General features: G+C 46.0%; 1 protein-coding gene and 1 long non-coding RNA gene across 2 annotated transcripts in view; one reads left to right on the top strand and one right to left on the bottom strand.

Annotated features, from left to right (window-relative positions):
- Nucleotides 1-14373, top strand: part of LOC311603856 — a 32230-nt gene extending 17857 nt beyond the window's left edge. Inside the window, exon 3 of the long non-coding RNA XR_014781289.1 lies at nucleotides 14319-14373. This is a non-coding gene — a long non-coding RNA (uncharacterized lncRNA). The remainder of the gene's footprint in view (nucleotides 1-14318) is intronic.
- The window catches only part of VIT (vitrin), a 115452-nt gene that overhangs the window by 39219 nt on the left and 50107 nt on the right, over nucleotides 1-26126 (bottom strand). Inside the window, exons 4-7 of the mRNA XM_084793090.1 lie at nucleotides 23944-24100; nucleotides 17245-17378; nucleotides 11496-11573; nucleotides 4179-4364 (exon numbers count right to left, since the gene is read on the bottom strand). Of these exons, the coding sequence (XP_084649216.1) occupies nucleotides 4179-4364; nucleotides 11496-11573; nucleotides 17245-17378; nucleotides 23944-24100 (555 nt within the window). The remainder of the gene's footprint in view (nucleotides 1-4178; nucleotides 4365-11495; nucleotides 11574-17244; nucleotides 17379-23943; nucleotides 24101-26126) is intronic.

The raw sequence follows: 26126 nt of genomic DNA, 5'->3' as shown, positions 1-26126 counted from the left end.
ATTTCCCTTCCTGCGAGCACACCCCCACACTCATTCTCCTCACGCTTGGACACTATTACCTTACAATGCTTTCTTGGAAGTGTGAATTCTGTCACTTCTCCACACTCTTGCCCAAATAGTGTACTTCAATTTGCAGTGTGACTTCTCTCTGTGTGTGACAGCTTGCCATTCCATTGGGACTTATCTGATTCTTGATTAAGTTGAATATATATATAGTCACTGGCCATTTGTAGTTTTGCTGTACTTTGCCTGATCATGGTCTTTCTCCATTGTTCTTTTGAAATGCTTGTCTTTTTAAAAGATTGAATTTTAAGAAAAACTGTCTCCAGACACCTGGAGGAAGAGCAACATTCACTCGTGACAGACATATGAGTGAGAGAGAAGTGTGTGGGAAAGGAGTGCACTGACAGACGCTGGTCTCCTCCAGCCCCATTCCTCCATCGCCTCTTCCTTTCTTGCCCAGGGCTGGAGGGCTAATGAATGGCCCTGTCATTTCTATGCCTTGCCACTAGGTGGTGCTGTTCTACCCCCTCTGGCCTATTTGTATGGAGCATACATTTAATGCTACATCAGCAGTGGCCACCAAAGTGCTTCTTAAAGTGAACCTGACCGGAAAAACAATGCTGCAAGCAGCCACTGTACCTTTTAAATCTCAGCAATTCCCAACTGCCCCTCCAGCTGGGCCTGGAGATTGTCCATCTTTACGGAAGTCTTTTCTGACTAAGGTTTTGGATCTGGTTCCCTGGGTGGCTCTCTCTGGGGTTGGGTGCTGGGTGCTGGGTGCTGGGTGCTGGGTGCTGGGGTGGGGGTGTGGCACTGACACCATATCCAGCCTTTCCCGTGAAGACAGCCTTACTCTGGTCCTGTGAGAAGTCTCTGTTCCTTTGTCTCTTGGCTCATTACTCCCAGTCTTTGCTTATACACTCACAGGTCAGAGAAAGGGCCTCGATGTGTCTAGCTCCTCTTCCCTCCGAGTCCTCCCACGCTGAAAGTGCTCCTGTCTCTCCTGTGTCTAAATATTTACTTACGCTGTTTTCAACCTCGCTCTAAGGCAGTGGTTCTCAACCCCCAAGCGTCACATATCAGAGGTTTACATTACAATCCATAACAGTAGCAACATTACAGTTATGAAGCGGTAACAAAAATGATTTTATGGTTGGGGAGTCACCATGACATGAGGAACGGTATGAAAGGGTCGCAGCATCAGGAAGGCTGAGCACCACTTAAGAGCCCAAGGTATTGTGTTCTGTCTGAGAAGAAGCTTTTGAGCTCAGTGCAGGACAAAGGTGACTCTGCCAGCTACACACGTGCCAGGTGTCCTAAGCGGAAGGAACTGGCTATGGCTCTTAGTGTATTGAGGTGGTATCGCCCAGGGTCCTAGAATGTTGTCTGACATATCGTAGGCATTCAAGGGGTACTTCTTAAATGAAGTAAGCTGTGCTTGAACAGCCCAGTTACAGTCAATGCTAGAATCTTTCCATTTCCGTCCCACATATAAAAGGGGAAAATATACAACAACAACTGACTTGCCTGTCAACACTATAAGGAGCGCTTTACTATCACTGGAAGACAATGTCAGCTTGTTAGAATGGAAAGGGCAGCTCTTTATCCACTAAGTATTACTTCGTGTAGTTGGGTATTCACGGCTGGGCTTCAGGAAAGGCACCGATGATAACATTGAGAATGCAACCCGAGGCCTCACTGAGCCACAACCCTGGCCCACCTTGTCATATGATCTTATTAAGTCTATTTTATAAAAGGACACAAAGGCAATTTAAATTATTATTAGTGATCAAGCTCCAAGACCACATTCTTGGAGGTACCACTGAACAACAGCACATGGTGTGTGTGTGGGGGGAGGGGAGCGGGGGGGGGGATGGGCTTCCATCACTTGATGCTGCAACAGGATATGACATCCACAGAGCTCACATTGAGATCTACGGACTCAAGTTACACAGTAAAATTCTCATGCTTATGCAAGTCATTCATAAAAGTAGACAGCTGTTTGATTAGGACAGTGACTCTCTCTCCCTGCCGACTTGGGCTCCTGTCTTAACAACTACGGTGCCTGCTACAGGGAGGCTGCCCTCTTTCCAAGGACTTGCCCAGCGGTGTGTGGGTTGCATGGAAGCAAGGGCTGTGTGAGGATGAAAAGGGAACACTGATGGGCTGGGAGGCTGCTGTCCAAAGCCCCTGTCTCAAAGCCAGGAGTAACAAACCTCTGCCAGGTTGGGAGTCACTACTTCAGGTTTTTGGGAGAGGTTTTTCAGCCAAACTGGCATCAAGATTTCCAAGCTGCCAGCACAGCCAAGAAAACAAGCCACACACCTACTGTTCTCTGTTACATAAGAGCTGATGCCCTCTGGGAGAAACGGCAGCTGATTCAGATACTCAAAGGCATTTGAAAGGATGAAGGAATCTAAAGCCAAGAGCTTGGGATGTGATAAAGAAAAAGCTCTGGCTCCAGGGACCTCTGTGAGCTCTGGTTCCCTAGACCCCTAGAATATTTCTCTCTTGCTACCAGGTATCATTAGATTATGTTAATATTAGTTAATATTCATGTAACACAAGAATGTGACGGGGTGGGGAACATGTCTGATGGATTTCAAAACTTTACAAAATTATTTTTATGATTCTCTGGCTTGGGATCTTTAGGTCACAAATTCCAGGAGGCATCTATGAAATAGAATACTTACAGTAGAATCATTGACAAGGATATAAAAAGCATGCGATGGACCTGACCTAAGGGATGCATGGGTGCTGTGCATCCTGACAGTTGTTATCAATCACTAAAGGCATCAAGGAAGCCCATCAGCTTCCAATCTTGCCACTTCATCCTGGTCAAAGTCTAGTCCTCTGTGGCTCAGATTTTCACTGGCGTGTTTGCTGATGACCCGGGTGTCCAGGTGTTGGAGTTTGACTCCTGCTCCACTCGCTCACCTGTGTGACGTAGGGCTCCTTCCCTCATCACCTTATTCCTTAGTTTATTCACCACGACAACGGCTTTGTTCAAGGTAGAAGTCATATAGACCTATATAGCTCCTATATAGACAGGAGCTGGGACGACCCAGTAAGCTAATAAATGTGTAATGTGCTTAGAAAAGTGCCCAGTGCATTGAAATCACAAACTCTCCTGTAGACAATAAAAGGGTGGGTGGTCAGACGGCTGGGCTCTGCTAGGAAACGGGGGGATAATGCTGCACGGCGGTAACAGTTGAAAACTGGGAAAATATAGGCAATAAACTTTGAACCCCTACCCAGACCTAGTCAATGGACAGGACATCCTCCACCGTTGAGTGGAGAGTGAGGTCTGACTTTCATACAAACTCTGATGCCCCATTTCTGACCATGTCCCCTGGATGGGGAGGCCTGGTGGCACTTAGAGGAAAGATAACAGGTCACCAAGAAGAGACTTGATACCCTCTGAACACATACAGGGGGAGGAGGTCCCCTTCAGTCACAGACATAGGGGAGGGGAGTAGGGGGAAGCAGGAGGGAGGGAGGAATGGGAGGATACAAGGGATGGGCTAACAATTGAGATGTAATATGAATAAATTAATTTTTAAAAAAGGAAAAGAAAACTGGGTGACGCTGAAAACAGTAAGCCCCGGGAACTTGCTTCAAGAAGGAAAATGTGTCAGCAGACAGGAACTGTTCAGAAAAACCTTCTGAGATAACAGCGATCCCGTGGCACACTTTCCCATCCCCCCTTGCGGGGAAACTATTTGAACTGACACAGGTGCTTTTTAATCTCAGGGTGGTGACGACAGAAGCCTGTGTAGAAACTACGTGACAAGCAAACCCCTGCCGTCTGACTTCCTAAAAAGAGCCTTTTGGTTTTATTCTTAATAGTTAAAGACTTCTGGGTGTGGGGCTCTTATTATTTAAGGAAACAAACAAAATCCAATAACACAACAATGGCTAGAGCGAAGCCTGCTGTCTTTATCAACTGAGCTTTTGGAGGAAGGAGTGGTGCTTTGTGGGAATATTTTGTGGGTGTGGCAACAGTAGTTGTGTTTTGAACCTGGAAGACACAACCTGCTGCTTCCCACCTGGGTGAAGGTCTCACACACTCCTGAAAGGGCCAGCGTGGGATACCCATACCCAGATTCCAAAAAGCTGTTCCTCTCAGGATATGCCATGCCGCTCTCATAGTACACCCTGGCCCACCTACTCACCCATCTCCTGGCTCCTGTGGCCTATGGGTTGGGGTCTGGGGCTGCTGGTAACAGATGCTGCGAAAGGCTTGGAGGTGGCTCTGTGGGTGGCCTCAGCTAGTGGGATAGCTAGAGCTTGTGTCAGGGTGACAGGCTGTGTGGTTGTCCTTGGACTAGATGGCTTCTCGTAGGGTTTTGTGGTCTCACCTGTAAGAAAACAGAACTGCGTTGGTACCCACAAAACAGCCTGCCTTAGAACTGAAGAGGACCAGAAGTCAAATAAATATTTACTAAACACCACTGGCTTTTAGCAGAGACCTATGCTAGTTGCAGTGGAGGGCTGAATCTACATAAAGAGCCTGCCCAATTTCAGAGCAATAAGCCAATAAACAAACAAAGATGAAACAACATATTGAAGTTACAGATCAAAGCTACAGCAATGTAGAAAAAGCGGAACACAGGTAGTTGCCAAATTACTTTGCTGGGCACCACAAGCAATGGTTTGTTTTCTTTCTTTCTAATCTCTATGTCTTTCTCCCCTTCCGCCTTTCTACTACCTTGCCATCTCAATTGCAGTTGGCCTATGGATACATGGTGCGTCCAGGGCCTCCACTATGGCTCACTCTTACAGAAGAATGCTTCTGGCTTAGTTCACGATCAGTCAACCGGCTTCTCCTGGGCCCTGAGGTCTTGGGAGGATGGGACTAACTCAACGGCAAGGATCATCTAGGTTCTCCTAAATTATGAAGGCCTAGATTGCTTCACTGGTCTCTATCCTTTTACACTTCCTCATGTGTGCATACTGATTTGGGCGTATTTTCCACTTCTCCTTGCTCTCGCTCATCACCCCCCCCCCCCGAAACTCCTTCTCTACCCAAATAAGCTCCCTTCTATTGTGGTGTCCTATATTTGATCCACTGAGTTTGGTTTTGGTTGCTTACTTGAGTATGAGTGGGAGGTTTATTAATTTAAAATTTTATTTTTACTCTTAATCCTCTGTGTGTGTGTTGGGGGGGGGGATGCTTATGCATTTGAGCATAGTCTCAGTGAAGGCCACACGAGGGAGTCAGATCCTTTAGAGCTGGATTTATGGGTGGTTGTGAGCTGCCCGACATGGGGTCCTCTGCAAGAGCATCAAGCTCCTTTAACCACTGAGCCGTCTCTTAAGCCTGGGCAGGAGGTCATTCCCTGGAGTGTGAGGAGCTGATACAAGGCTCTACTTGCTTCCTGCAAAGCAAGGCTCAGTTTGTTCGTGCTCCAGTTGCCCAGAGAGTCTCCCTGAAGGTTTAGGGCAAGGGAAGCTACTCCAGGAACACCAAGGACTCTCTTGGAGACCTTAGGCCAGGGCCATAGAGAGACAGAAAGGTCCCCCTCATGACCAGTCCCTCAGCTCTGGGTCTGGTGGCAGTGGCTACTGGGCACCCAGTGGAGCATGTCGGCTTCTGTAACTGGGACGCTGGTGTGCTGGTGTTGCTGTTAATACATTGCCTTAAACTTGGTGGCTCAAAGCAACAGAGACTCATTTTTCTTTTTATGATTCTGGAGGCCAGGATCCCAAAATAAGGACTATTGCGCCAAGTTTAAGGCATCAGCATCCCTCAGCCTCCTCAAGGAAGCCCAAGGGTAGACTGTGATCCTTGCACCAGCCAAGTTCATCTGGGTTGGTTCATGACTGTCTTTAAGGTTAGCATCCTCCATTTTTTCCCCTTTGTCCTAACTTTATATGAACTCCTCTTCTCAGTGTGTCAAGTAACTTCCCTCTACTTTCATTTTTATGGAGATGTATGTGATTGTATTAGGGCCCACCCAGACAATTCAGGAACATATTCAACGTTAAGACCCTCAATCCTATTAGCAATGTGCTCCTCTCCGTAGAAGGGCACATTCAGGTTCCAGCGATTGGGATCTAAGTATCTTTTGGAAGGGACTTTTCTTTCTACCATAGCATCCTGGCCCCAGTCACCCTGTGTTTAGAGCTGATGCACTTTAGCCACATGGAAAGCGGGCCAAGGGGGTAACACCTGGGGTCAAAAGATGCCTCTTTCTCCATCCAACTTGCTCTTTGATGTCCTATGGCACTGTATGTGGTACAGCATCCTTGGAGAACAGTGTCAGAACAACAGCCCTGCAGACAAACATTTGTTCCTCAGACCCCTGTGCCCAGCACTGGCATCTGCTCCCTTCCACAACCTGACACTGCCACCTTCCAGGGGTGAATCACAGCACCAATTTGGGAGGGCAGGCCATACAAACAGCAAAGCTGGGATTGGGGTGCGATTCAGCCATTCCATCTGCTCTTGCGGCTAGGAAGCAGATTTTTCATTTTCATTTACCCCGTGCTGGCCAACAGTTGGGCCATCTTTAAATCAGTCAGAAGACCGGGCCAGACAATATTAAAGAGGCGTAGATGGCTTCCGGGCTTCAGCCGGCGTCTGCACCGTCCTGAGGCAGAGCCAGCCCTGCCTGATGTATGACATGTCCTTTACTTTAAAGGACAGCCATTCATAATAAATCTAGAGAAGTGTTTAATTTCTCAAGAGGAATCCACTGCCGTATGCTGATGCTAGAAGGCGTTAGCGCCTCTTGAGGGAGGTGTGGGCCCAGGTTTGGTTTGCTTTCCTGTAGGGAGAAGTAGAACTGCTTGTAGATTTTTAAAGAACAGGATCAGAATCCAATTATTCATCTTGCTGGATCATCACTTAACTGTAGTTTGGAAATCACAATTACCTTTTCCTTACCCCATTGGCCAGATCCTCGGCCCTTGACTACCCCAGTCATCTCGGTTTGTGAATAATCCTTCTCAAGAGAGCTAGAGGTTAAACGTCGGGAGGGCAGCCAATGAATCCACCGGTGGGGGGGGGGGGCACAGCTGCCTTCCAATACTCGATCAGTTTATTCAAGAGTCATCTGTCCTGTCTCTGTCACCAGGGAGAGGCATCTTTAACATGGAGAGAGAGGATGCCACTTCTCCCCAAGTCTCCCAGTTCCTTACTGAGTATCTCACTCTTCATTCATAATATCCAGTCAAAAGGTTTCTGCACGCGGCGTCAGACATACGGAGACATCTGTCTCCTTTCAAAGTCTTTTGCAGAAATGCCTTGGGTTCTCTGTGTGCAGTTCATTTGGGCATGGCCAAGTACAGCTTTCCCCAGCAGCCTTCCATCCCTAGCAGCCTTCCCCAGCGGCGGCAGATGGAGCCCCAGAACTCCCTACACCTGGCAGTTCGCAGAGAGGCTGACTCACCAGATCTCAATGGGCCATGGGATTTTGATGTAAGAATGGCAGCCTGGCCCAGCCCTGGCTCCCAGCCCTGGCTCCTGGCCCCACCCTCTCCAGTCTTTCTTCTAAAGCTATCTGATTCTTATGAACGGGGACAGTCATGGCCTCTTGGCAGGGCTGATGCCATAATTTGGGTGACGTGTATACGTCAGCATACGTAGGATTCAAATATCCTACAAATAAGGTAGGAGTTGATATCTCAGATCAATGGTATGCCTCCTCCTCTGCAGTGGACAGCAGTGTGCCGTGGTGGCGGTGAAGAGGACAAGCCGAGATGCCCAGATGTCTGGATGCTGGGGGCGTGGCTTGGGGTGGGGCTTGCTCATCTCACCACTAACTCATTCTGAGCCTTGGGACTGTACACCAGGGTAGGAGACCTAAGATCCGCTGTCCGTCTGCTGTGTGCTGACACTTTGGAGGATTTTCACATAAGCATTCCAGGTAAAGATTGTCACCGTCCTGGTACATCCATATTTTAAGCTAAGGAGCAGGCTTAACTTAAGGAGAGGTCGAGAAGCAATTTCCCATACATAGGGACAAATGGGAGTAGGCACGAGCTTTGAACTCAAGGGCGGTCGACTCCAAACTCACAGTCTTTCTCCACAAAAAGGAAAGAAAGTAGGAGATGGCCTTGGTCACTTGAGAATTCCTGCCTCTATCTCAAGGTCTCTGGCCTTGTAACCAAAGCTTACCGTCAGGAGTGGTGACACAGGGGGTGGGGTGGGGTGAGGGGATAGGGGAGGTGGGGGGTTGGGGGGGAGGGGGCTGTGGTGGGTATGGGCAGTGAGGTCAGGAGATGCCTGGGAGGTGGAACTTACTGCAGTAAACATCAGCACTGCCTCCTTTCAGGGCAGGGCTTAGCAAACACCAAGGGGAGGCAGGAGAGTGTTTTCCTGGCACTCTTTCTCTATAGCAGCTTTTCTCAGCCTCCTTTGGCCATGATATCAGAAATGTGCCTCCTCAGGTTTTTTGTTTGTTTGTTTTTGTTGTTGTTGTTTTGTGCATTTCTGCAAATCAACACTTGCCTGTTTTTAATTTAGCTCAGAGCAAACGGAAACAGTAGCCAAGTAGCAGCTGCCTGCTTAACGGTTGCTAACTGCCTGGGAGAGACAGCCTTTAAATGTCGGGTAATATCTGTCCCCAGCGTGAGCCCCACTAAGCAAATCAGATGCGTTCCAGGGTTCAAGTGAGATAATTTGCCACTGAAGACTGTGGTTATGCTTCTGAGGCCGGGGGTCATCCTAACCTGATTCACCCGGTTAACTCATTCTCTGAGAGCCTAGTAAGCATTTTTGCACAGCGTGCTGAGACTGGAGCCGGAGCTGGCTCTGCATCTACCTCTTTTCTGTTTTGCCCAATTTCTAAAGGAATTTGGTCACTCAGGAAGAGTAGCAAGTGGGGTCCCTCTTTCATAGCTCTCACTGGAATATAGCATGTAAATTAGTAAGAACTGACCCCATGTGGGCCTATCCTTTTAAAAACAGAACAAGACCCCAGACATCCCTTTGACATTGACCCATCCGCCATTTGCTTGGTTACCACACAGAAGGTCCTCAGTTCATGGTGAGTGCATGGATGAATGAGTGAACGGCAAGTGTGAGGCCTAGAAGGAAGGAACAGGTAATAATACCCGGTGAGGGGCCACAGGAGCCTGTGTGGTACTGGGGACAAGTGGCAGCAGTAATGGTTGTGCTTCAACAATGTGACCTTTGGATACTTTACAGAGTTAAATAGAAGTAGGAGGGAGAAAAGTCCCATGATCCACTGCGCTACTTCAAGATACTAGACAGGCACAGAGACAAGCCTTTTGTGGGTGGGGACAGTTCGGCATGACCACAATTGGTGTTGATAAGGGGAGCTTTGGTCAGGCATCCAGTGCCTAGGGCTTTGAAACAAAATGGATTCCAAAATCCAAGATGGTATCTCTTGGATCCTGTTCCCTTTTCCCTGCCCTCTCGTCACCACTGCTTCCTGCTTTAGGATGACGCATTCCACCAGTCTCTAAGGAACCAGTTACAATCCCCTGGGCAAATTGCTAAATCCTTCTTTGCTCAGCTTCTTTATCTGATGCAGGGGAAGATTCTGGTGCTCTCTGCCTCAGGCTGCTGTGGTTCATGGGTGTGGCATAGAGAGAGCTGTGGTCACCAGACATTGTGTGTGGGCCCTTTCCGTGTTTCAGGTTTGAACTGAGGGCAGAAGCTGGAAGGACCCAATAGTACCTTCTATACCAGGAAATGAATCCCTGAGTTTTGAGAGTCATCAGACCCAAAGTCTCCCCATGCAGAGAGAGAGAGACAAAGAAAATAAAAGGAGGGGGGGGGAGAGGAGTCATGCTGTGAGGGGTGTGTAGGGGTGAAAGTGACTTTCCTTGCTTCAGCCTCTCCAAGCCTGATTTCTAAGAAGCTGTGCCTTGGAGCCCTTGGAGAGGATTTTGCAGAGGTACTAGGGAAATACTCTGGGAAGTCCTCTCCCCCAGAGTAAAAAGGGAGCGGGTTTTGACATGTGTATTCTGAACTCAGGGGGTTCCCTGGCTGTGGCCAGTCTCTCCACATTTGCAATCTCCTAGGTTATCAGTGCCATTAGTGCATCCTTGGCCTCACCAGCTACAGGCCAAGTGAGATGGGAAAGAAGGTGACCTCACCTCAGAGCAACTCAGGCCTCCAGGCAGTCCAGAGAGAAGGCCAGGGTTCTGTGTGCAGGGGCCGCTGGTCTCTGGGATGCTATGCTGTGAGTGGAAGGAAGGGAAGGGCTGGGGACCCGGCAAGAGGAGAGTAGATAAAACAGAACCCAGCTATCCGCACACTAACGGTTCAGAAATCACCACATGAGCAGAGGTGGCAGGCTGGGTGAAATAGGAACTATTAGGAAGCTTTGTCACTCCTTCCCTGTGTCCTCACCAAAGGAAGACAGGACATAGATCAGATCTGGTCCTTAAGATATCAGAAGGGCACACTGGGCGCATGCCTGTGATCCCAGCATTTGGTGGGCAAAGGCAGGCAGATCTCTGTGAGTTCAAGGCCAGCCTGGTCTACAAAGTGAGTCCAGGCTAGCGAAGGCTACACAAAGAAACCCTGTCTCAACAAATAAACAAAAAGATATCACAAGGTCTCACCCCACTGTGGGGAATGGAGACAGCTGTGTTCCTGCAACTCAATAAATACGTCATCATCACGTCACTGATTAAAGTGTCATTAAAGGTAACGATGAGGCGGTGACAAGGTGAAAGACAAGCAACTTCTCTGAGCTGTGCTTTCTTCAAACTGTGCACTAGGGCTAAAAGTGAGGCTTACTGGTAGCAATCCAGGCTGACTGAAAACTACCCGGGAAAGGGCTGGTCGCCGTGCCTTGCACTAGGCAAAAATAATCAAGGGATGCTAGCTCTTAAAATTCCAGAGCCATGTCCAGCCTACATCCGTGAGCAGAATGCAAACCAAGTCCGCTCACCAGCCATGCTTTTGGACCGCCAACTCCGGGAAAGCACCTGACTGTGAGAAAGCAAAGCACCTCCCTAGAGAGCAGGCAGAGGGCACAGTGCCCCATTTAGCACAGAAAGAGGAATGTCTTAGTTCCTGCCGTTCCCGGGGAGGCTGGCTCGGCTGAGCCCCACAGCCATGTGTTTTGTCCTGTTTCAGACTCATTGCTCTGACTGCTTGCTGCTCGTGAGTAAGCCCCACCATTCTCTCTCCTTCCCTTTGCTTTATAGCCAAGTAGAGGCAGCCTCTTCCCTCTTAGTTGCCAGGAAATGTTTCTAGGTGTAAGGTCATATCACTGTCTAAAGTGACAACACAATACAATTCAAGGCCGCGGTCATTCTGAATGAAAATGACACAAATTAGAGAGACAGTATCAAATCCTGAAAATGACAAAATGCCCTTCAATCCCAAGCCACGGCTGTCTGGTCGCATTGATTTGGGTGCCAGGTTCCCGGCATGGATTAACCCATCATGAGGGTCAGCGGGACTTGACTGGGTAAGATGTTAGTTCCCACACCATCTCCTCAAACACGACACCGCGCGCCTGTGAACTCAGACAGCTCGGATGAAGCACGCGGACACTTGCCTGCTTTGGCAGCTGGAGTTTGGGACGATGAGTATGTAAGAGTCGATGGGTAGGCCACACCCTTTTGGGGTTTACTTTCTGGAAAAAAAAGAAAAAGAAAAAGAAAAACATTTAGTTCTGGGGCTGGTTCTCAAATCTCTCAGTGATGATAAGTGGATTGTCTCTTTCCAATTTCTCTCTCTCGAGTTCGGTAACATCTGGCACCCTTGCACTGAGCTGGTGATTACGATAAAGAAAGTCAAGTGGCATTTTGTTTTCCTATGGAGCCTTTGTTTTATTAATAATAGAATGGAAGTAATAAAATCCCTACGACTCAGAGTTGCTTAACATTAGCAATTTCTTATTTTGCTTCTGAAGATGTGGCGTGTAAGCCAAGTGGTTTTTTACCCATATGACTTTGAATGTTCAATAACTACAGTAGATAGAGGCGAATCTACTTTTAGGTCTTGGGTTGGCTGTCTGTGGATGGAGGGCCACCTTGCACTTTCAAAACCCTCTGGGACCCATTTGGACTTCAGGGCATCAAGGAAACTTGAAAGTACTCATACATAGGCCTCTCTTGAAAATCAGCATCAGTGGTCACTTGAGGAGAGACTTTATATGCAAGGCAAGGAGAAAGGACAGTCTTGTCTATCAAGGACACAAGAGAGGCAGAAATAAGAAAGACATTGGGCAACCGGAGCCAGATTAGCAAGGATCTGGAGGAGTAGTAGTAAGGAGTCGTCAAGCCTGGGATGACTGAAATTTCCCAGGAAGGCTATTCTGCGAAGCCATCTTGTTTCCAGGAGATGCCCAACTCTGGGCTTTGCTCTACAATTAAATTGAAAGTGCCAGTGGAATGCAGGTAGTCTCCTTCCTCACCCAGAACAAAGTCATTTGTCTGTGCATAGCTGTTAAGATCCCAGGGGCAGTTTCTCATGTAGTTATGGATTGAGGAAATGTCTTGAAAGATTTTGTGTGTGTGTGTGTGTGTGTGTGTGTGTGTGTGTGTGTGTGTGTGTGTGTGTATGCATGCATGCATGCATGCGCAGAGGCCAAAAGATTTTCCTTCTCCTGGAGCTGAAGTCAGAGACATTAATGAGCCCTTGGTGTGGGTACTGGGGACCAAATAGGCCCTTGCTAAAATCCCTGTGCTCTCATTGTGATGGTGGTGGTGGTGGTGTCCCTTGCCATCCTATTTATATGAAAGCATTAGGCTCGCCACATAAGGGTGGTAAGGGGAGGTGACAGTGGGGTGAGTGGGACAGAATACAGCCCAGGAATTTGCAATTTGCCTTCACTTTTTCATACCTCTCTCTCTCTCTCTCTCTCTCTCTCTCTCTCTCTCTCTCTCTCTCCTTCTATCTTTGTCTCTGTTTCTCTCCTTTTAATGGTCCCCAGGACCAAACCCATGGCCTTGTGCATGCTAGGTGAGTACTCTGCCACTGAGCTATACCCTAGCTGTTACTTCTACTTTTAATTAACTTCTATAATCTTCAAGACTCTATTTTTCTTTCATTGAGAAAATATAAATAGTGACTTGACCTCTAAAACGATACAGGGATGTAATGAAAAAATGAAATAAAAAAGTGTTTGGAGCTGCATATGCCCACAAAGATGTGAAACTTTATTTAGACATTACCTGTAAGTTCCACTCGAAGGCAAAAATGAGGCAAGCACTCTGGAGCACAGGTGCCTCTTACGTCACCGCATTAAAACCATCTGGCAAGCAGAATGGGTCATTTCCAAGTGCCTAGCCATGTCGGGGCCTGCTCTGAGCAGACCCTGGTGGAGGCTGTCTGGACCACATGAGGTCCTCCCGGCTGCAGGCTACACCAAGTTCACAAAGAGGGAGGCAGAGGCTTCCCTCCACACTTTTACTATTCTTCTCGTGACTAAAATTGGGCAGTTCTTTTGTGTTTCTGTTTGGAAAGCAAACAAGCATCTGCTCAACTGTCTGAAATGTGAACCAAAGGACTGTGGGAAGTTATTAAGGGGATCTGCCCTTTCTTCTTACAAGCCTGCACTGTCCATGAATTGTGTGGACCAAAAACCACACACCCCATCTCTCCCTGACAGCTCCTGGATCCCCGCAGATTAATTAAAGAAGCATAGTGACCTATAAAAGTTAGAAATACGTGTTCCCCCCTCCCCCCCCCCCCCCCCCCCCGAGAAAGGTCATACTGGCACCTGAGCCTGCTGAGGAAGGCTTTGATGTGATCTGGTTATGTTTGCTGGCCGCTAACTTCCGGATCCCACTGTGTCACTGGCTACAACCTTCTGAGTCAGTGCCCTCCCTACCATTCACTGGAAAGAGGCCTCTCCTCACTGTGCAAGCGTGTGCACCTATTATCTTCGGCCACAATCATCTTCTATTAAATGTCACAAGGTAGGATAAGGGGAGATGGGAGTTGAAATTTATAGAGAATAAACTTATTAAACCAATTTTATTGCAAAAACAAGAAGCAAACGACAGCAGCAAAATCCCTAATACTCATCGTCTCTTCGTTCTGGAAATGAAGTCTCCCTTTTGAGTCCTCATTTGATGCTCCGACTGCAGGCTGAGTTGTAAGTTTGGAAATTTGCTCAGGCAGGAGCCAATCGCCACACTCCTACAGGGAGGCTGTGTTTCTCTCTATTCAACTAGACATTGACATTGTCATTTGGTATCTGCCCTGAAGATTTCTTTGTTACAAGGCTTTGTTACAACTTACTCTGTGGTTGATGCCCTTCTGAGGTCTGATAAAGAAACCAGGGTCATTTGTATAATTTAACAGGCTCAGGGAAAGAGGGATTGCCCAATTTGAGGAGACTCCTAAAAGGTCTTTTTTTAACTTTTGTCAGTTCAGATGGATGGCGGAAATAAGGGTGTGGAGCCTGGGATGCCTAATGGGGCTCGCCACGGAGTAACGAGATAGTTCTCTTTCCAAGGAGATTCCTCTTGAGAATGATTCCATCGCCTTCAGTCTCGCTGGGAGGCCGCCCAGCTTTGAGCTAGAATCTAGTTTTACATCTTATGGAACATCCTTAGAGAAAACAGGAGATGGGGGAGGGGTTGTCCTGAGCAATGGCAGGGTAAGGTGAGGAGAAGACATTATTTTGTGTTCAAAACCAAATGGGGCAGAATGAACAGCTTTTCCTGGCCTGTCTCTGGAGATGTGAAATAAAAAGATATAATGATGGTTGGTCAGGTGCGGTGGATAATAACATACTATATTTTAAAGGAAAAAAAAACCTGAATGAGTCCATAGTCTACATTAAAAATGACAGCGCATGGGGGCTGGGGCGGGTACCTAGCCACTAATGTGGAAGGAATGACACAAGTAGGAAAAATTACAATTTTGCAGTTACAGTTTGCTCTCTTTCTGTAGTATCCAAATTTGTGATTCAACTAGTGTGCAATTAAAATTCTTGGAAACAACGTGCAGCTGCACTGAACTTGCATGTGGTTATTTTCTTGTCATCATTTCCTAAACAGTAGAGTGGAAAAGCCGCTTACATAACATGCACATTGTTAGGTACGGAACGAATCTAGAGACGACACAGTGCTATGGGAAGATGCTCAGAGGTTATATGCAGACACCATAGCATGGGATATAATGCACTTGAACAGCTTGTAGACTTTGGTACCCTGAAGGGTTACTGGAAAACCAATGCCTAATGTCTTATTTGTGAAGCCAGGACAGGCAATGGCTCTTAGAACCGCTGAGTAAACATTACTGGGGAATAAGTTACTTAAGCTGTTTAAAGTATCACTCTGCTTGCTAATTAATTATACATATTGTGGCCCTGGAGATGTATATTATACTATATTATACTAGTGAAAAAAAAATCAAATTTGGTATCAGCAACAAGTAAAGAAACTGGCAGTATAGCCCTTTGACATGGCCGCTGTACCATGACACCAGGGAGACTGAATGATGTAATCTATCCTTTTCAAAATATTTAAGCTGAGAGGCTGGAGAGATGACTCAGAGGTTAAGAGCACTTGCTGCTCTGGCAGAGGACCTGAGTTGAGTCCCCAGCGCCCACACAACTGCCTGTAACTCCAGTCGCAGGGATTCTGATACTCTCTTCTGGCTTCCATGGGCAGCAGGCACACACATGATACACATGCATACATGTACGCAAAACACTCATATACATACATGTACATATATAATAAAATAAATAAATACATCTTTAGAAATATATATTAAGACTGGTGTAGTAGCGCATGCCTACAATCAACCCCAACACTCTGGAAGGCAGAGGCAGGTGGATTATCTGTGAGTTCGAGGCCAGCCTGGTCTACAAAGTGAGTCGAGGACAGCCAAGGCTACACAGAGAAACTGTCTCAAAAAAACAAACAAATAAATAAAAAGAAATATATATTGAAGTTGAAACCAATCACACACACACACACACACACACAGTTGGCCTTGTTTTTGGTCCATACGGTAGGACATACTACTGGAAACTGGCCTAGACTTTATAGATGTCATTATCATTATCATTCACGATGACAAGATGTGATGTGGTGGGGGAATTAAAGGAGACTGAAGAGATAAATGACACCTAAATGCTGAGCATAATCTTTGATCCATATTACAGATCTCAAAGGAGAATAAATTATTATGAGGAATATTGGAGACGTGAGTAAGAGCCCTTTGTTGGAGAGTGCTGCATCAGTGTGAGTTTCAGATGAGGTACTGTGACAGTTGCTCAGGAAAATGCTTGTGCCTGTAGAGACACATGGGGAAATCCTTGCACATAAAATATTGGGGACACTTGCAGAGTTTTTTCAGATAAAGTATCTTAACATGATAGATTCGCAAGTAGGTAGAGCAAAGAAGGACAAATATTAACAAGTAAGGGATCTGGGTGAGAGGAAGATGGGCATCCATTGTGCCATCTTTTAAAATTTTTGGCCAGTTGTGGTGGCGCACGCCTTTAATCCCAGCACTTGGGAGGCAGAGGTAGGAGGATCTCTGTGAGTTCGAGGTCAGGCTGGTCTACAAAGCGAGTCCAAGTCTACACAGAGAAACCCTATCTCGAAAAACCAAAAGAAAAAAGAAAGAAAGAAAGAAAGAAAAACAAAACAAAATTTCTGTAAGTTTAAATTTTTTCAAAATAAAAGACTGGGTTGGAGGAGTAAACTAAAAAGGGGGAAGCATGGTCACAATGGCTCTGAGAGGGCTGGCTATCTTTCCATTGTGAAATTACACTACCAGAGTCATTGGATCACTCATATTTGAGGGGAAGATAAAGAATAAAAAATTATTATTTGTAAGAATTCTATGGAGCTAGGAAGTTGAGATGACTCAGGAGCAAAGCAATTTGTTGAGCAAAAATTCAAAATAATATAAAATAAATTTGCAGCCCAGTCTCTGTCTAAGCCTCTGCTGCCATTTACCCATTCTGAAGAGCTCAAGGGAAAATGTCCCAGATATGGGGCACAGTTGGCACCTGAAGGACTAGTTAAAAAAAAAAAACACAACTTGTTAAACGTAATTAATTTTACTCAAAGTTTGATTGGACTTGCAGACAACTGTGATGCAGTTAAAACGAGCAACTGATACATTTAGTATTCCCAGATTTCACTCTGTAGTGATTCGTCAAGTAGTCAATCTATCATTTCATAATTCTAGATTTTTAGAATTAATGCTTCGTATATTTCTGAAATGAGGTAGGCCACAAACAAAAAGTAATAGCAATGGAAAGACCACATTTCATCCTGCTGTCGCAGCGGATGCATGTATTCAGCAGTGTCTTCAGGGTGGGACCATACCTGAGATGATGAAAGACTCTCTCCATCTTGGCAAGGACAGAGACTGAACACCATGCGAGTAACTTCCTTTGTAACCAGACTGCCCGGCAACTTTCCGAACAAGGATTTTCCCTCCTGAATTATCCAGCACACCACTATGAAAAACAAAACAAAACAACTTTACACAGAAGGAAGTATAGAAACACTGCCTGACAACAACAACAACAACACAGTCTACGTCTTTACTCAGACACATGAAAGCAGTGAGGTTAAGGAAAAGCTTACATTGACTTGCAGCCCCAAAACACCAAGAATGGTACTTCCAACGAGTGTAGTGATGCACTCCTTTACTCCTAAAAATGAAGAGGCATAGGCAGGTGGATCTCTGTGAGTTCAATGCCAGCCTGGTCTACAGAGTGAGTCTAGGACAGCCAGGGTTATAACAGAGAAACCCTGTCTCAAAAAACCCAAAGCCACGCCCCTACCCCCCCACCAATGGAGGAGGAGGAGGACTTGGCACCTGACCTGTAGATCAAATGTCTTTCTTCTTGCATGATTTGTTGTGTCAGCCAGAAATTCTCTTGGTTTTTATGCTCAATTTTCTAGTTCCCTAGCTTTTCTTGCATATTTTGGTCTCCTATTTTTGAATTAATTACTTTTTTTTTTTTTTTAGACAGGGTCTTGCTATGTAGAACTTGCTAGCCCAGAACTCACTATGTAGACCACATTGACTTCAGACTCACAGAAAATTTGTCTGCCTGTTTCCTGAGTGGTGAGATTAAAGTTATGTGCTATCACACCTTGCCCCCCCTTCCTTCCCTCCCTTCCTCCCTCCCTCCCTCCTTTTCTTCCTTCCTTTCCTTTGTTTGAGACAAGGTTTCTCTGTGTATCCCAGGCTAGTCTCAAAGCTCACTATGTAGACCAAGCTAGTCTTGAACTCCCAACCCTCTTGCCTTACTCTCCATGCCTGGCTTACTAATGATTCTTCCTTTCTCTTCCTGCTTCTGTATTGGTAGGTCTCACCGTGTTGCTCAGGTTGGCTTTGGATTCCAGAACTCAAGAACTCCACCTGTTTCAGCCTCTTGAGTGCCTATGGCTATGGCACATGCTACCACATCAATCTTCCCACTAATTCTTTGAAGTTAAAAACTTTGTGCCTGAAAGTTTCTAATGTGGCCTTGGATTATCACAGAATGAGTTCAGTCACTCTAAGGAGCAAGATAAAATTATTAAAAGTACATGGCTCTTCTTGATTTACGACTAGAGAGGGAAAATGCACCGCTGAGTGAAACACATCTGAAAAGAATCCCCAGGGCCGCGGGTGTAGCTCGGTGGTAGGGGCCTGTCTAGCATGTGTGAAGTCCTGGCCTCCATTCACAGCACTTAGAGGAAGAGGAGGAAGGAGAGGAAAAAGGAAAGGAGGAGGAGGAAGAGGAGGAGGAGAAAGAGGAAAAGGAAAGGATCCCCTGAAGACTGAAAATTGTTCTTTAATTTCTAAGATTTTTACCAGGTTTTACCTCCTGCTGTGTAGGCCATATCCGTCTGTTAGGCAGGAGACCCACCCCAGGCCCTAAACAGTATCTTTACAGTGTTGTTATTTTGCTCTGGAGTCTATCATGGCTCCTCTGAGTATCTGTAGTTTACGGCATATGAATAAATTTAAAAAGTACAAGGGTTTGTTTCCATCAACACAGATCCCTCCCTCCAGGGGTGAGGTTGCCATTTCCTGTCCTCCCAGCCCCATGGATGACTCAACAACTTTCAACACTCAAATTCCCGATAGCCATGAAGAAAGTGATAATAGCCCTTGACATGGCAACCACTTAATGGCTTTAAAATCGCCTCACACATGTCTCACTGGGTCCGCCCAGCAAACCTCAGAGTTGTGTGTGTGTGTGTGTGTGTGTGTGTGTGTGTGTGTGTGTGTGTGTGTGTGTGTGTGTGAATGTTGCTATTCCCTGCTCCATAGAAACAGGCTGTTCCAATGAGTGAGTCACCCAAGATTTTGTTAACTAGTGCGTGACAATAGGCATTTGAATGCAGGCAGGTCTCAGAGGTCTCAAACCCTGGCTTGGTCCCTGTTGGTTGTGGTGGTTCTTGGGAAGACACCTCCCCTCCCCATTTCTTGTCACTCTCTGTAGCCTGTGCTGCTCTACCATGGGGTCTGGTTGGTCCCTGCTGGCTGACCAACATCATCATCCCATTCACATGGCATACACTGCGCTGCTGCCTTCTCTGGGCCCCTCTGTCGCCCATGTCCTCATAGAGAGAGCCTGGCAGCGGCTTGCTTCTGCAACCCTCTTAGACTTTTGCTCTCATAGCATCCTTGGTGATTTATTGTCTTATACTACCTGTAAAGAACTCTGAATTAATTTTGTTTCTTAAATAAATAAACATTTCTTTTTTAAAGACAAATTCAAAACTTATTTTTAATGTGTGTAGGTACTTTACATGCATATATGTGTACTGCATGCATAACTGGTGTCCCCCGAGGCCAGAAGAGGGCATCAGATCCCCTGGAACAGGAGTTCCAGATGTTGGTGAACCCCTCTGTAAGGTGCTGGAAATCAAACCTGGGTCCTTTGGGAGAGCAAGCAGTGATCTTAACAGTGAGCCATCTCTCCAGCCCCTGGACCAATTCCTATGGGAAGAATAACATTTTATTTTTCTGTATAAGGAAACTGATCAGCAGTTCAAGGCGTGTGTGTGTGTGTGTGTGTGTGTGTGTGTGTGTGTGTGTGTGTGTGTGTGTTTATACCAGCTTCGGGGACTCAGTTGCTAAGCTTTCAGGATTTCATGACCCAGTTGACTTGACATCGGGAGTTTGAGGTCAGTCATCTTAAAAGCGTCGATACGTGGAAGAAGACAAATGAGACTTGTCTCCTCTCTGTCACTTAGTGGAGAATTTATCACTGGACCTCAGCTCTGCACAGCCGTAGGCATGCCTTTGCACTCACCTCCTCCCTCCTGACCCTAGTGCCTGGGGTCTGAGCTAAGCTTAGGGCCAGCTCCCCAGATCAGAGACAGAGAGTAAACCACTGAGCCAGCTGTCGAATGGCAGCTGCTCTGAGGCTAGGCACACACTTAGACATCTTCAGGAAGAGGGCCTTGCACAGACATGGTCTTTTCCTTGCTCTATCTGAGGAAGAGCTCTCTCTTTTTCTTTTTCTTTCCTTCCTTCCTTCCTTCTCCTCCTTCTCCTCTTCCTCCTCCTCCTTCTCTTCTTCTTCTTCTTCTTCTTCTTCTTCTTCTTCTTTTCTCTCTCTCTCTCTCTCTCTCTCTCTCTCTCTCTCTCTCTCTCTCTCTCTCTCTCTCTCTCATCAAAGGTAGTTAGTGCAGCAAGGACTCATATTTCATGAGCCTTCCCTGTCCTGTCTGCATGGATTATGAATTAGCCAGTCACATCAGATTGTGAAGTCAAGCCTCATGAGTGGAATGAGAAGAAGTCACACCCATGCCAGGGGTACATACTGGCGCCATGTTGGCTCTGGTGTGTAACTAGCCCAATTTGGGTTCTAGGACATCCTTTTTACAAAAAGAACTGCCTTGCTTGATCCCTTTGCCTTTTTCACGTGTTCTTTTGCACTGATGTTATTTCTGACACCAACCGAGCCCAATGACCCAAGATAGAGCCCAGAACCCATGTAAGAAAAAGCTTCCTGAGGTGGCATGTTTCCATAATAAGGACTTCTACTGAGAGGTGGGAGGCAGAGATCATAGGGTCACTTTCAAAGTCGCTCATGGCCAGCTAGCCAGAAGTACACAGGACGACGGAATCACAGAAGACCCTGTCTCAATAAGGTCGAAGGACAGAGCTCCCCCAAGTTATCTTCAGGACTTGACATACTAGACATGGCATATGTGCACCTCCCCCAAAAGACCCTGTCTCAATAAAGTTGAAGGACAGAGCTCCCCAAAATTATCTTCTGGACTTGACATACTAGACATGGCATATGTGCACCTCCCCCATAAACAAACAAACAAATTAATGGTCAGTTTAAACGAGACTGAGCCCAGATGTGATAGCTCATTGTGATAAATGTTCCTTTGTTTTAAAAGAATAAAATAAGTGGCTTGTGAGAAAACATCTGTATATGATAGGGTGAATGAATATTAATTCCTTTAACTCAAATTAACTTGAGGTTTTGAACCCAAGTCTGTTCTTTGCTGTCTCCTGTTCTCACTGTGGAAGACTCCGGCAGGTGACTCAGACTGAAGGGTGCAAGCTCCCTTTGTGGTATCTCTCAAATCCCACTTCCTGAAAAACAGATTCTCTCTGTTTGTGGAAAACAAACCTAACAGCATCCCAAATTCCTGTTTGTCCCTTAAGACCTCTCTTCGTCCTCCCCATGGATCGTGATGCCTCTTTCTGAATAGTTTCTTCTCTCTCAGACATTGGTCCAAGGAAGCCGCAGAGACCGCCAGTTGCTCAAGACCAAGCAGTGAGCCTTGGTTTGTTGTTGTTGTTTCCCTTATCCGTGTTCTTTTCACTGATTTGCATCCCACTTTGCACACCGGGCTTGCAGAGTCCTGTTCCTCTGAACACCCTTCTCAGTTCTCTCTTTAGGCATGCGTCCATTCTTCTTAAAGCGTTTTCTGGCCATGACTCCTGAAAAGTATACATACACCCCCTCACTCCAAACACTGAGTGGTGCTGGGCCCCGCTAGTTCTTATGTACATGTGAGACCTGGGGCTCTGCACTAGAGGTCAGGCACTCAGGGGAGCTCTGAATTTTTCACTGTGCAACTAACTAGCAGTTACGTTCACTTCACTGTGCCTGAATTCCTTTTCTGACAAATGGTAATGCTAGCAGCAGTGTGGAAAGGAAGGACTGAGATGAAGTTGGAAGAAAAGTATCAGAGCATCAGAAGGTTACTGTTGTCATTTCAAAGATAGCTTTGGTGAGGTCAAGTTTACCCTTGTGGTTCTGTTCTGCTTAAAACCCAAACCAGGCAAGTGTTTGTAGTCCTGTTCCACCATGTTGCCTCACATCACTATGGACCAAGGAGAAGTATGTCTAATACCATCTACGGGTGATTCTTAAACTATATTTATGCATAATGTTTCATTGTTGATGGTTGTTTTGTTTGCTTCCTCCAAACTTCAGAGTGTATTAACTAGCCTCCTTCAAAGGAGTTTTTATACCTTTTGCGTAAATAAAGAAAAGGAAAAAGGGTCGGGTGGTGGTGGCGCATGACTTTAGTCCCAGGACTTGGAGGCAGAGGAGGGTGGATTTCTGTGAGTTCGAGGCCAGCCTGGTCTGCAAAGAGAGTCCAGGACAGCCAAGGCTACACAGAAGAAACCCTGTCTCTGGAAGGGGAAGAAAAAAAAAAAAAAAAAAAGGAAAAAGGAAACAAAACCCTCAAATATTCAGACATTATCTAATTATCTAGCATGGGGACCCTGCACCCAAGGCTGTGCCAGGAGCAGTTAACAGTAGGCATATTGTAGCTGGATCTGGGAAACCATCTAACTGGTGTTTGATAATGTAGCTTTAGAAAAGCTACTCAGGCTACTTTCATCTGCCATCTACTGTGTGTTTGTTTACTTTTGTTTTTGAAGATCTCATGTAGCTCAAGCTGGCCTTGAACTCTATGCAATAGCTGGCAACCTAGGATTCCCGATTCTCCTGCCTCCCACCAGCTGGATTCCAGGGGTGCACAGCCTCAGCTGGCCATGTCTTTGTCTTGGAGAAGTGCCTACCAGTACTATGTACTCCAAAGGGGAATCCTTGTGCCTAGTGAGTAGGGCAGCTGGACAAAGCGTTCGCCATCAGCAGAGAGAGTAAAGCAAGCACGCATTTCTCTGTGCTTGGCTCCCGGATTAAGGAAAAGAGGCCTGAGGATTCTGTGAAGGTCACTCTGTCTTTCTCATCTAAGCTGTGTCTGAGTTCAGAGCATGCCACGCCTCTTGCCATCCTCTCCCAACCCCAAAGTGACAGCTGAGCACGCGATACTACCTGTCACCCTTTTCTGTTTCTATCACCATAGCTCTGATACTCCCCTCCCAACCCTGATCATTCCTAGCATTTCCTTGCACAGCACAGGTAGGAAAAAAAAAGTGTTATACAGGACCAAGAACTTCAGTTTCTTCCCTATGATCATGAAAGAATACAATTCTCCCTTCCTCCCCAAGGGAGAAGGCTTCGCTTTCAGTTTGTTTCCGTAACTCATGCCTATTACCTGTGTTCAATTCTTCCTCAAACTCTAACATTGAGTCTCTTTTGTTTTCTTTTCTACATGTTAGGCTGGACCCACCTGCCCATATATTGTTGGGTAGATTCAGAATCTGATGGTTCATTTTTGGTGGTGGATGTGTGCATGAAAATACATTCAACAGTGGAAGCAGAGACTCTATTATGAAGTTTCACAGCTTCCCTTCCAAATGACTATGTAGCTGGGTGGAAGCCGAGAGACTTGTGAAATTTTGGGGTCTGGTTAATTTTGGTGTGTGATTTTGGTTTTGTTTGAAAATTAAAAAAAAAAACAACTTACTAAAAAAGGCAGAGGAATAAGTCAGCCAGTTTTTGTAACAGTGCTATGAAAGGGGACACAGAGTCATGCGGGACTTCTGGGACAACTCTGCAAATGGAATGCAGGAGGCTCAAACAGATTTGTGCAGTTTTGCTTGCTAAGTACAGCAACTCTGGAACCTCTGGAACCAGAGGCACCCCAACATTGCTTTGATCACTGGTTGGTGAGGAGGTCATTGCCACCCACCTGTGAATCGCGGCACCACACACGCTGGAGTAAGACGCATAGACGCCACTGCCGTAAACGTGGTATCTGGGGTCTTGGCATCCTGCGGGACATTTCACTATGAACTCTGGATTGATGATTTTTCCCGCTTTGACATCACAGTTGATCTGAGGCACAGCTGGGAATACAGAATGAGGTCAAAATTAGCCCCTTGCGGTGTCAGCTTACAGATGAGGTGACACTGTTAGGTCATAAGGACTCATTTACTTAATCTATAAAAGTCTGAATCTGAGCTGAGCCTGCATCCCTTCCATATGATGGGGTAAAGACATAGCGAGGACATTCCTCAGACCAAAAAGCACAATGGTGTCCATTGCATTTAACATGCTAAAAGAAAAAAGAAATGTAAAGGTTGACTTCTGTTCTGGTTTGGACAATTAATTAACTGAAAATAATCCTGAGAAAAGACTCACCTCCAGTGATCAAATTGTTATCTGGAGTCAACGGAAGGGGGAACTACTGTTTTCCCAGATGCCCTGTGGCTACCACAGGAAGAGAAAACTTTTAAAGGGAGGCAGGATGACAAACAAGGGGAGTGTGGGTTATAGAGAGAGAGATAACTGAGGTAGGTGGCCTTCTGGGCAGAGAAGCAGGAGGGAGAAAAGGCTAGGCTGGGCCAGGCTCAGGGGGTTGAGCATTTGTGTTCTGTGTGGGAGGGAAGACATGGAAGGTATTCGGACAGAGGAAGCTATATTCAAAGCGATCTTATTTTGATTTGGTCCTAGAAGATTTCTTTGGCCTAGATGTTGAGTCGCTACAAGACCCATCTCTTGCCTCTACACTTGAAAAGGTGGGTAACCCTCCACTGGGCGTCCAGGAGCGTGAACCCACTCTTGTCTCCTGCCTCTTTCTCCTTGTCCCAACTACAGGAAGGTCTTCAGGAGCGGAAGGTTTCCTTCCCTGAGGGTGAGGCAGAAAACATATTTTGCCTACAGTGTTTGAATAGGAGCTGGGTGTTTCCTCGCTGCAAAGCTTTTCCTCCTGCAGAAGAGAAAGGTCCCTCAAGTCACAGCTCCCTAAACTGAGTTGCAGAGTTTTGTGAGTTCAAGGCCAGACTGGCTTACACAGTGAGATCTTTTCTCTCAAAAAAGCAAAAGAGAAAGAGCATAAAGTTGGCTGATGTTAAGGAAAGGATATGATGAAGATTTTATTTTATTTATATATGTACACATAAAATCACATGTCTGTGTACCTGTATATGGACACATTTTTTTTTTCAAATGTCTGAGGAGATCAAAAGAGGTCCTTGGATCCCTTGCGGCTATGAGCCTTTGTGGGTGATTTTGAGGCACTCTGTGAGTGCTGGGAACCAAACCCAGGGCCTCATGATTGAGCCCCAAAGGGCTCTCAATTGCCAAAGCACCTCTCCAAGCTGCTGTACTACATGTTTTCCACACAGTCATGTGAACCAGAGCTCTCAGCCTAGATGGTTACAAACTTCAAATGTTGAGTAGCTGCAAAATACTGAAGATTCTCTACAGTATCAAATATTCAGATAAGATTTAATTCTTTAAGTGTAAAAAATAAAAAAGCATATCCTTCTCATTAATGTGCAAATTTGCTTGTCTTTAATAAATGCTAAAGTTATACTAATGCCAAATAATCGCCCTAAAATAATTTTTATGATTATTAGTAAGTATATTATTTATATATCGATTGTATACATCTATATGCCCAAGTGGTCTAAACATTTCTGACCCAAAAGGTTGCAAGTGGGAATTTAAGAACCTTGCCTCAAAGCTCTGTTGAGTTAGCCCACTCCTTTAACCCCAGCACTCAGGAGGCAGAGGCGAGTGGATCTTTAGAACCACCCTTGTTCTACAACAAGTTCGAGGCCAGCCAAGGCTACGTAGTGAGACTCTGTGCCAAATAACAAGCCAGCAAGCCTGCTCCGGTGACTCTACAGCTAGAGGTGTGTTCAGTTCTGGGACCTGCTCGTTAGAAGAGATTCCAAACACGATTCTAAAACATAAACACAGTTCAGCATGGACGCCAGGAAAACACTAAACGGAAATCAGGATTGACCAAAAAAAAAAAAAAAAAAAAAAAGGCATCCAGCTGGGTCAAAGGAAGAATTCAGAGGCAAGGGTTCCTTTGTCTCTACAAGCAGCACTGTTGGGAGCTGTGACACCAGAGGCTGAACT

This window comes from Acomys minous (assembly GCF_964271855.1).
Source record: "Acomys minous genome assembly, chromosome: 8".
In the NCBI taxonomy this organism is placed as follows: Eukaryota; Metazoa; Chordata; class Mammalia; order Rodentia; family Muridae; genus Acomys; species Acomys minous.
The sequence above is the reverse complement of the archived record's forward strand: the minus strand, read 5'-3'. Positions and strand labels throughout refer to the sequence as shown.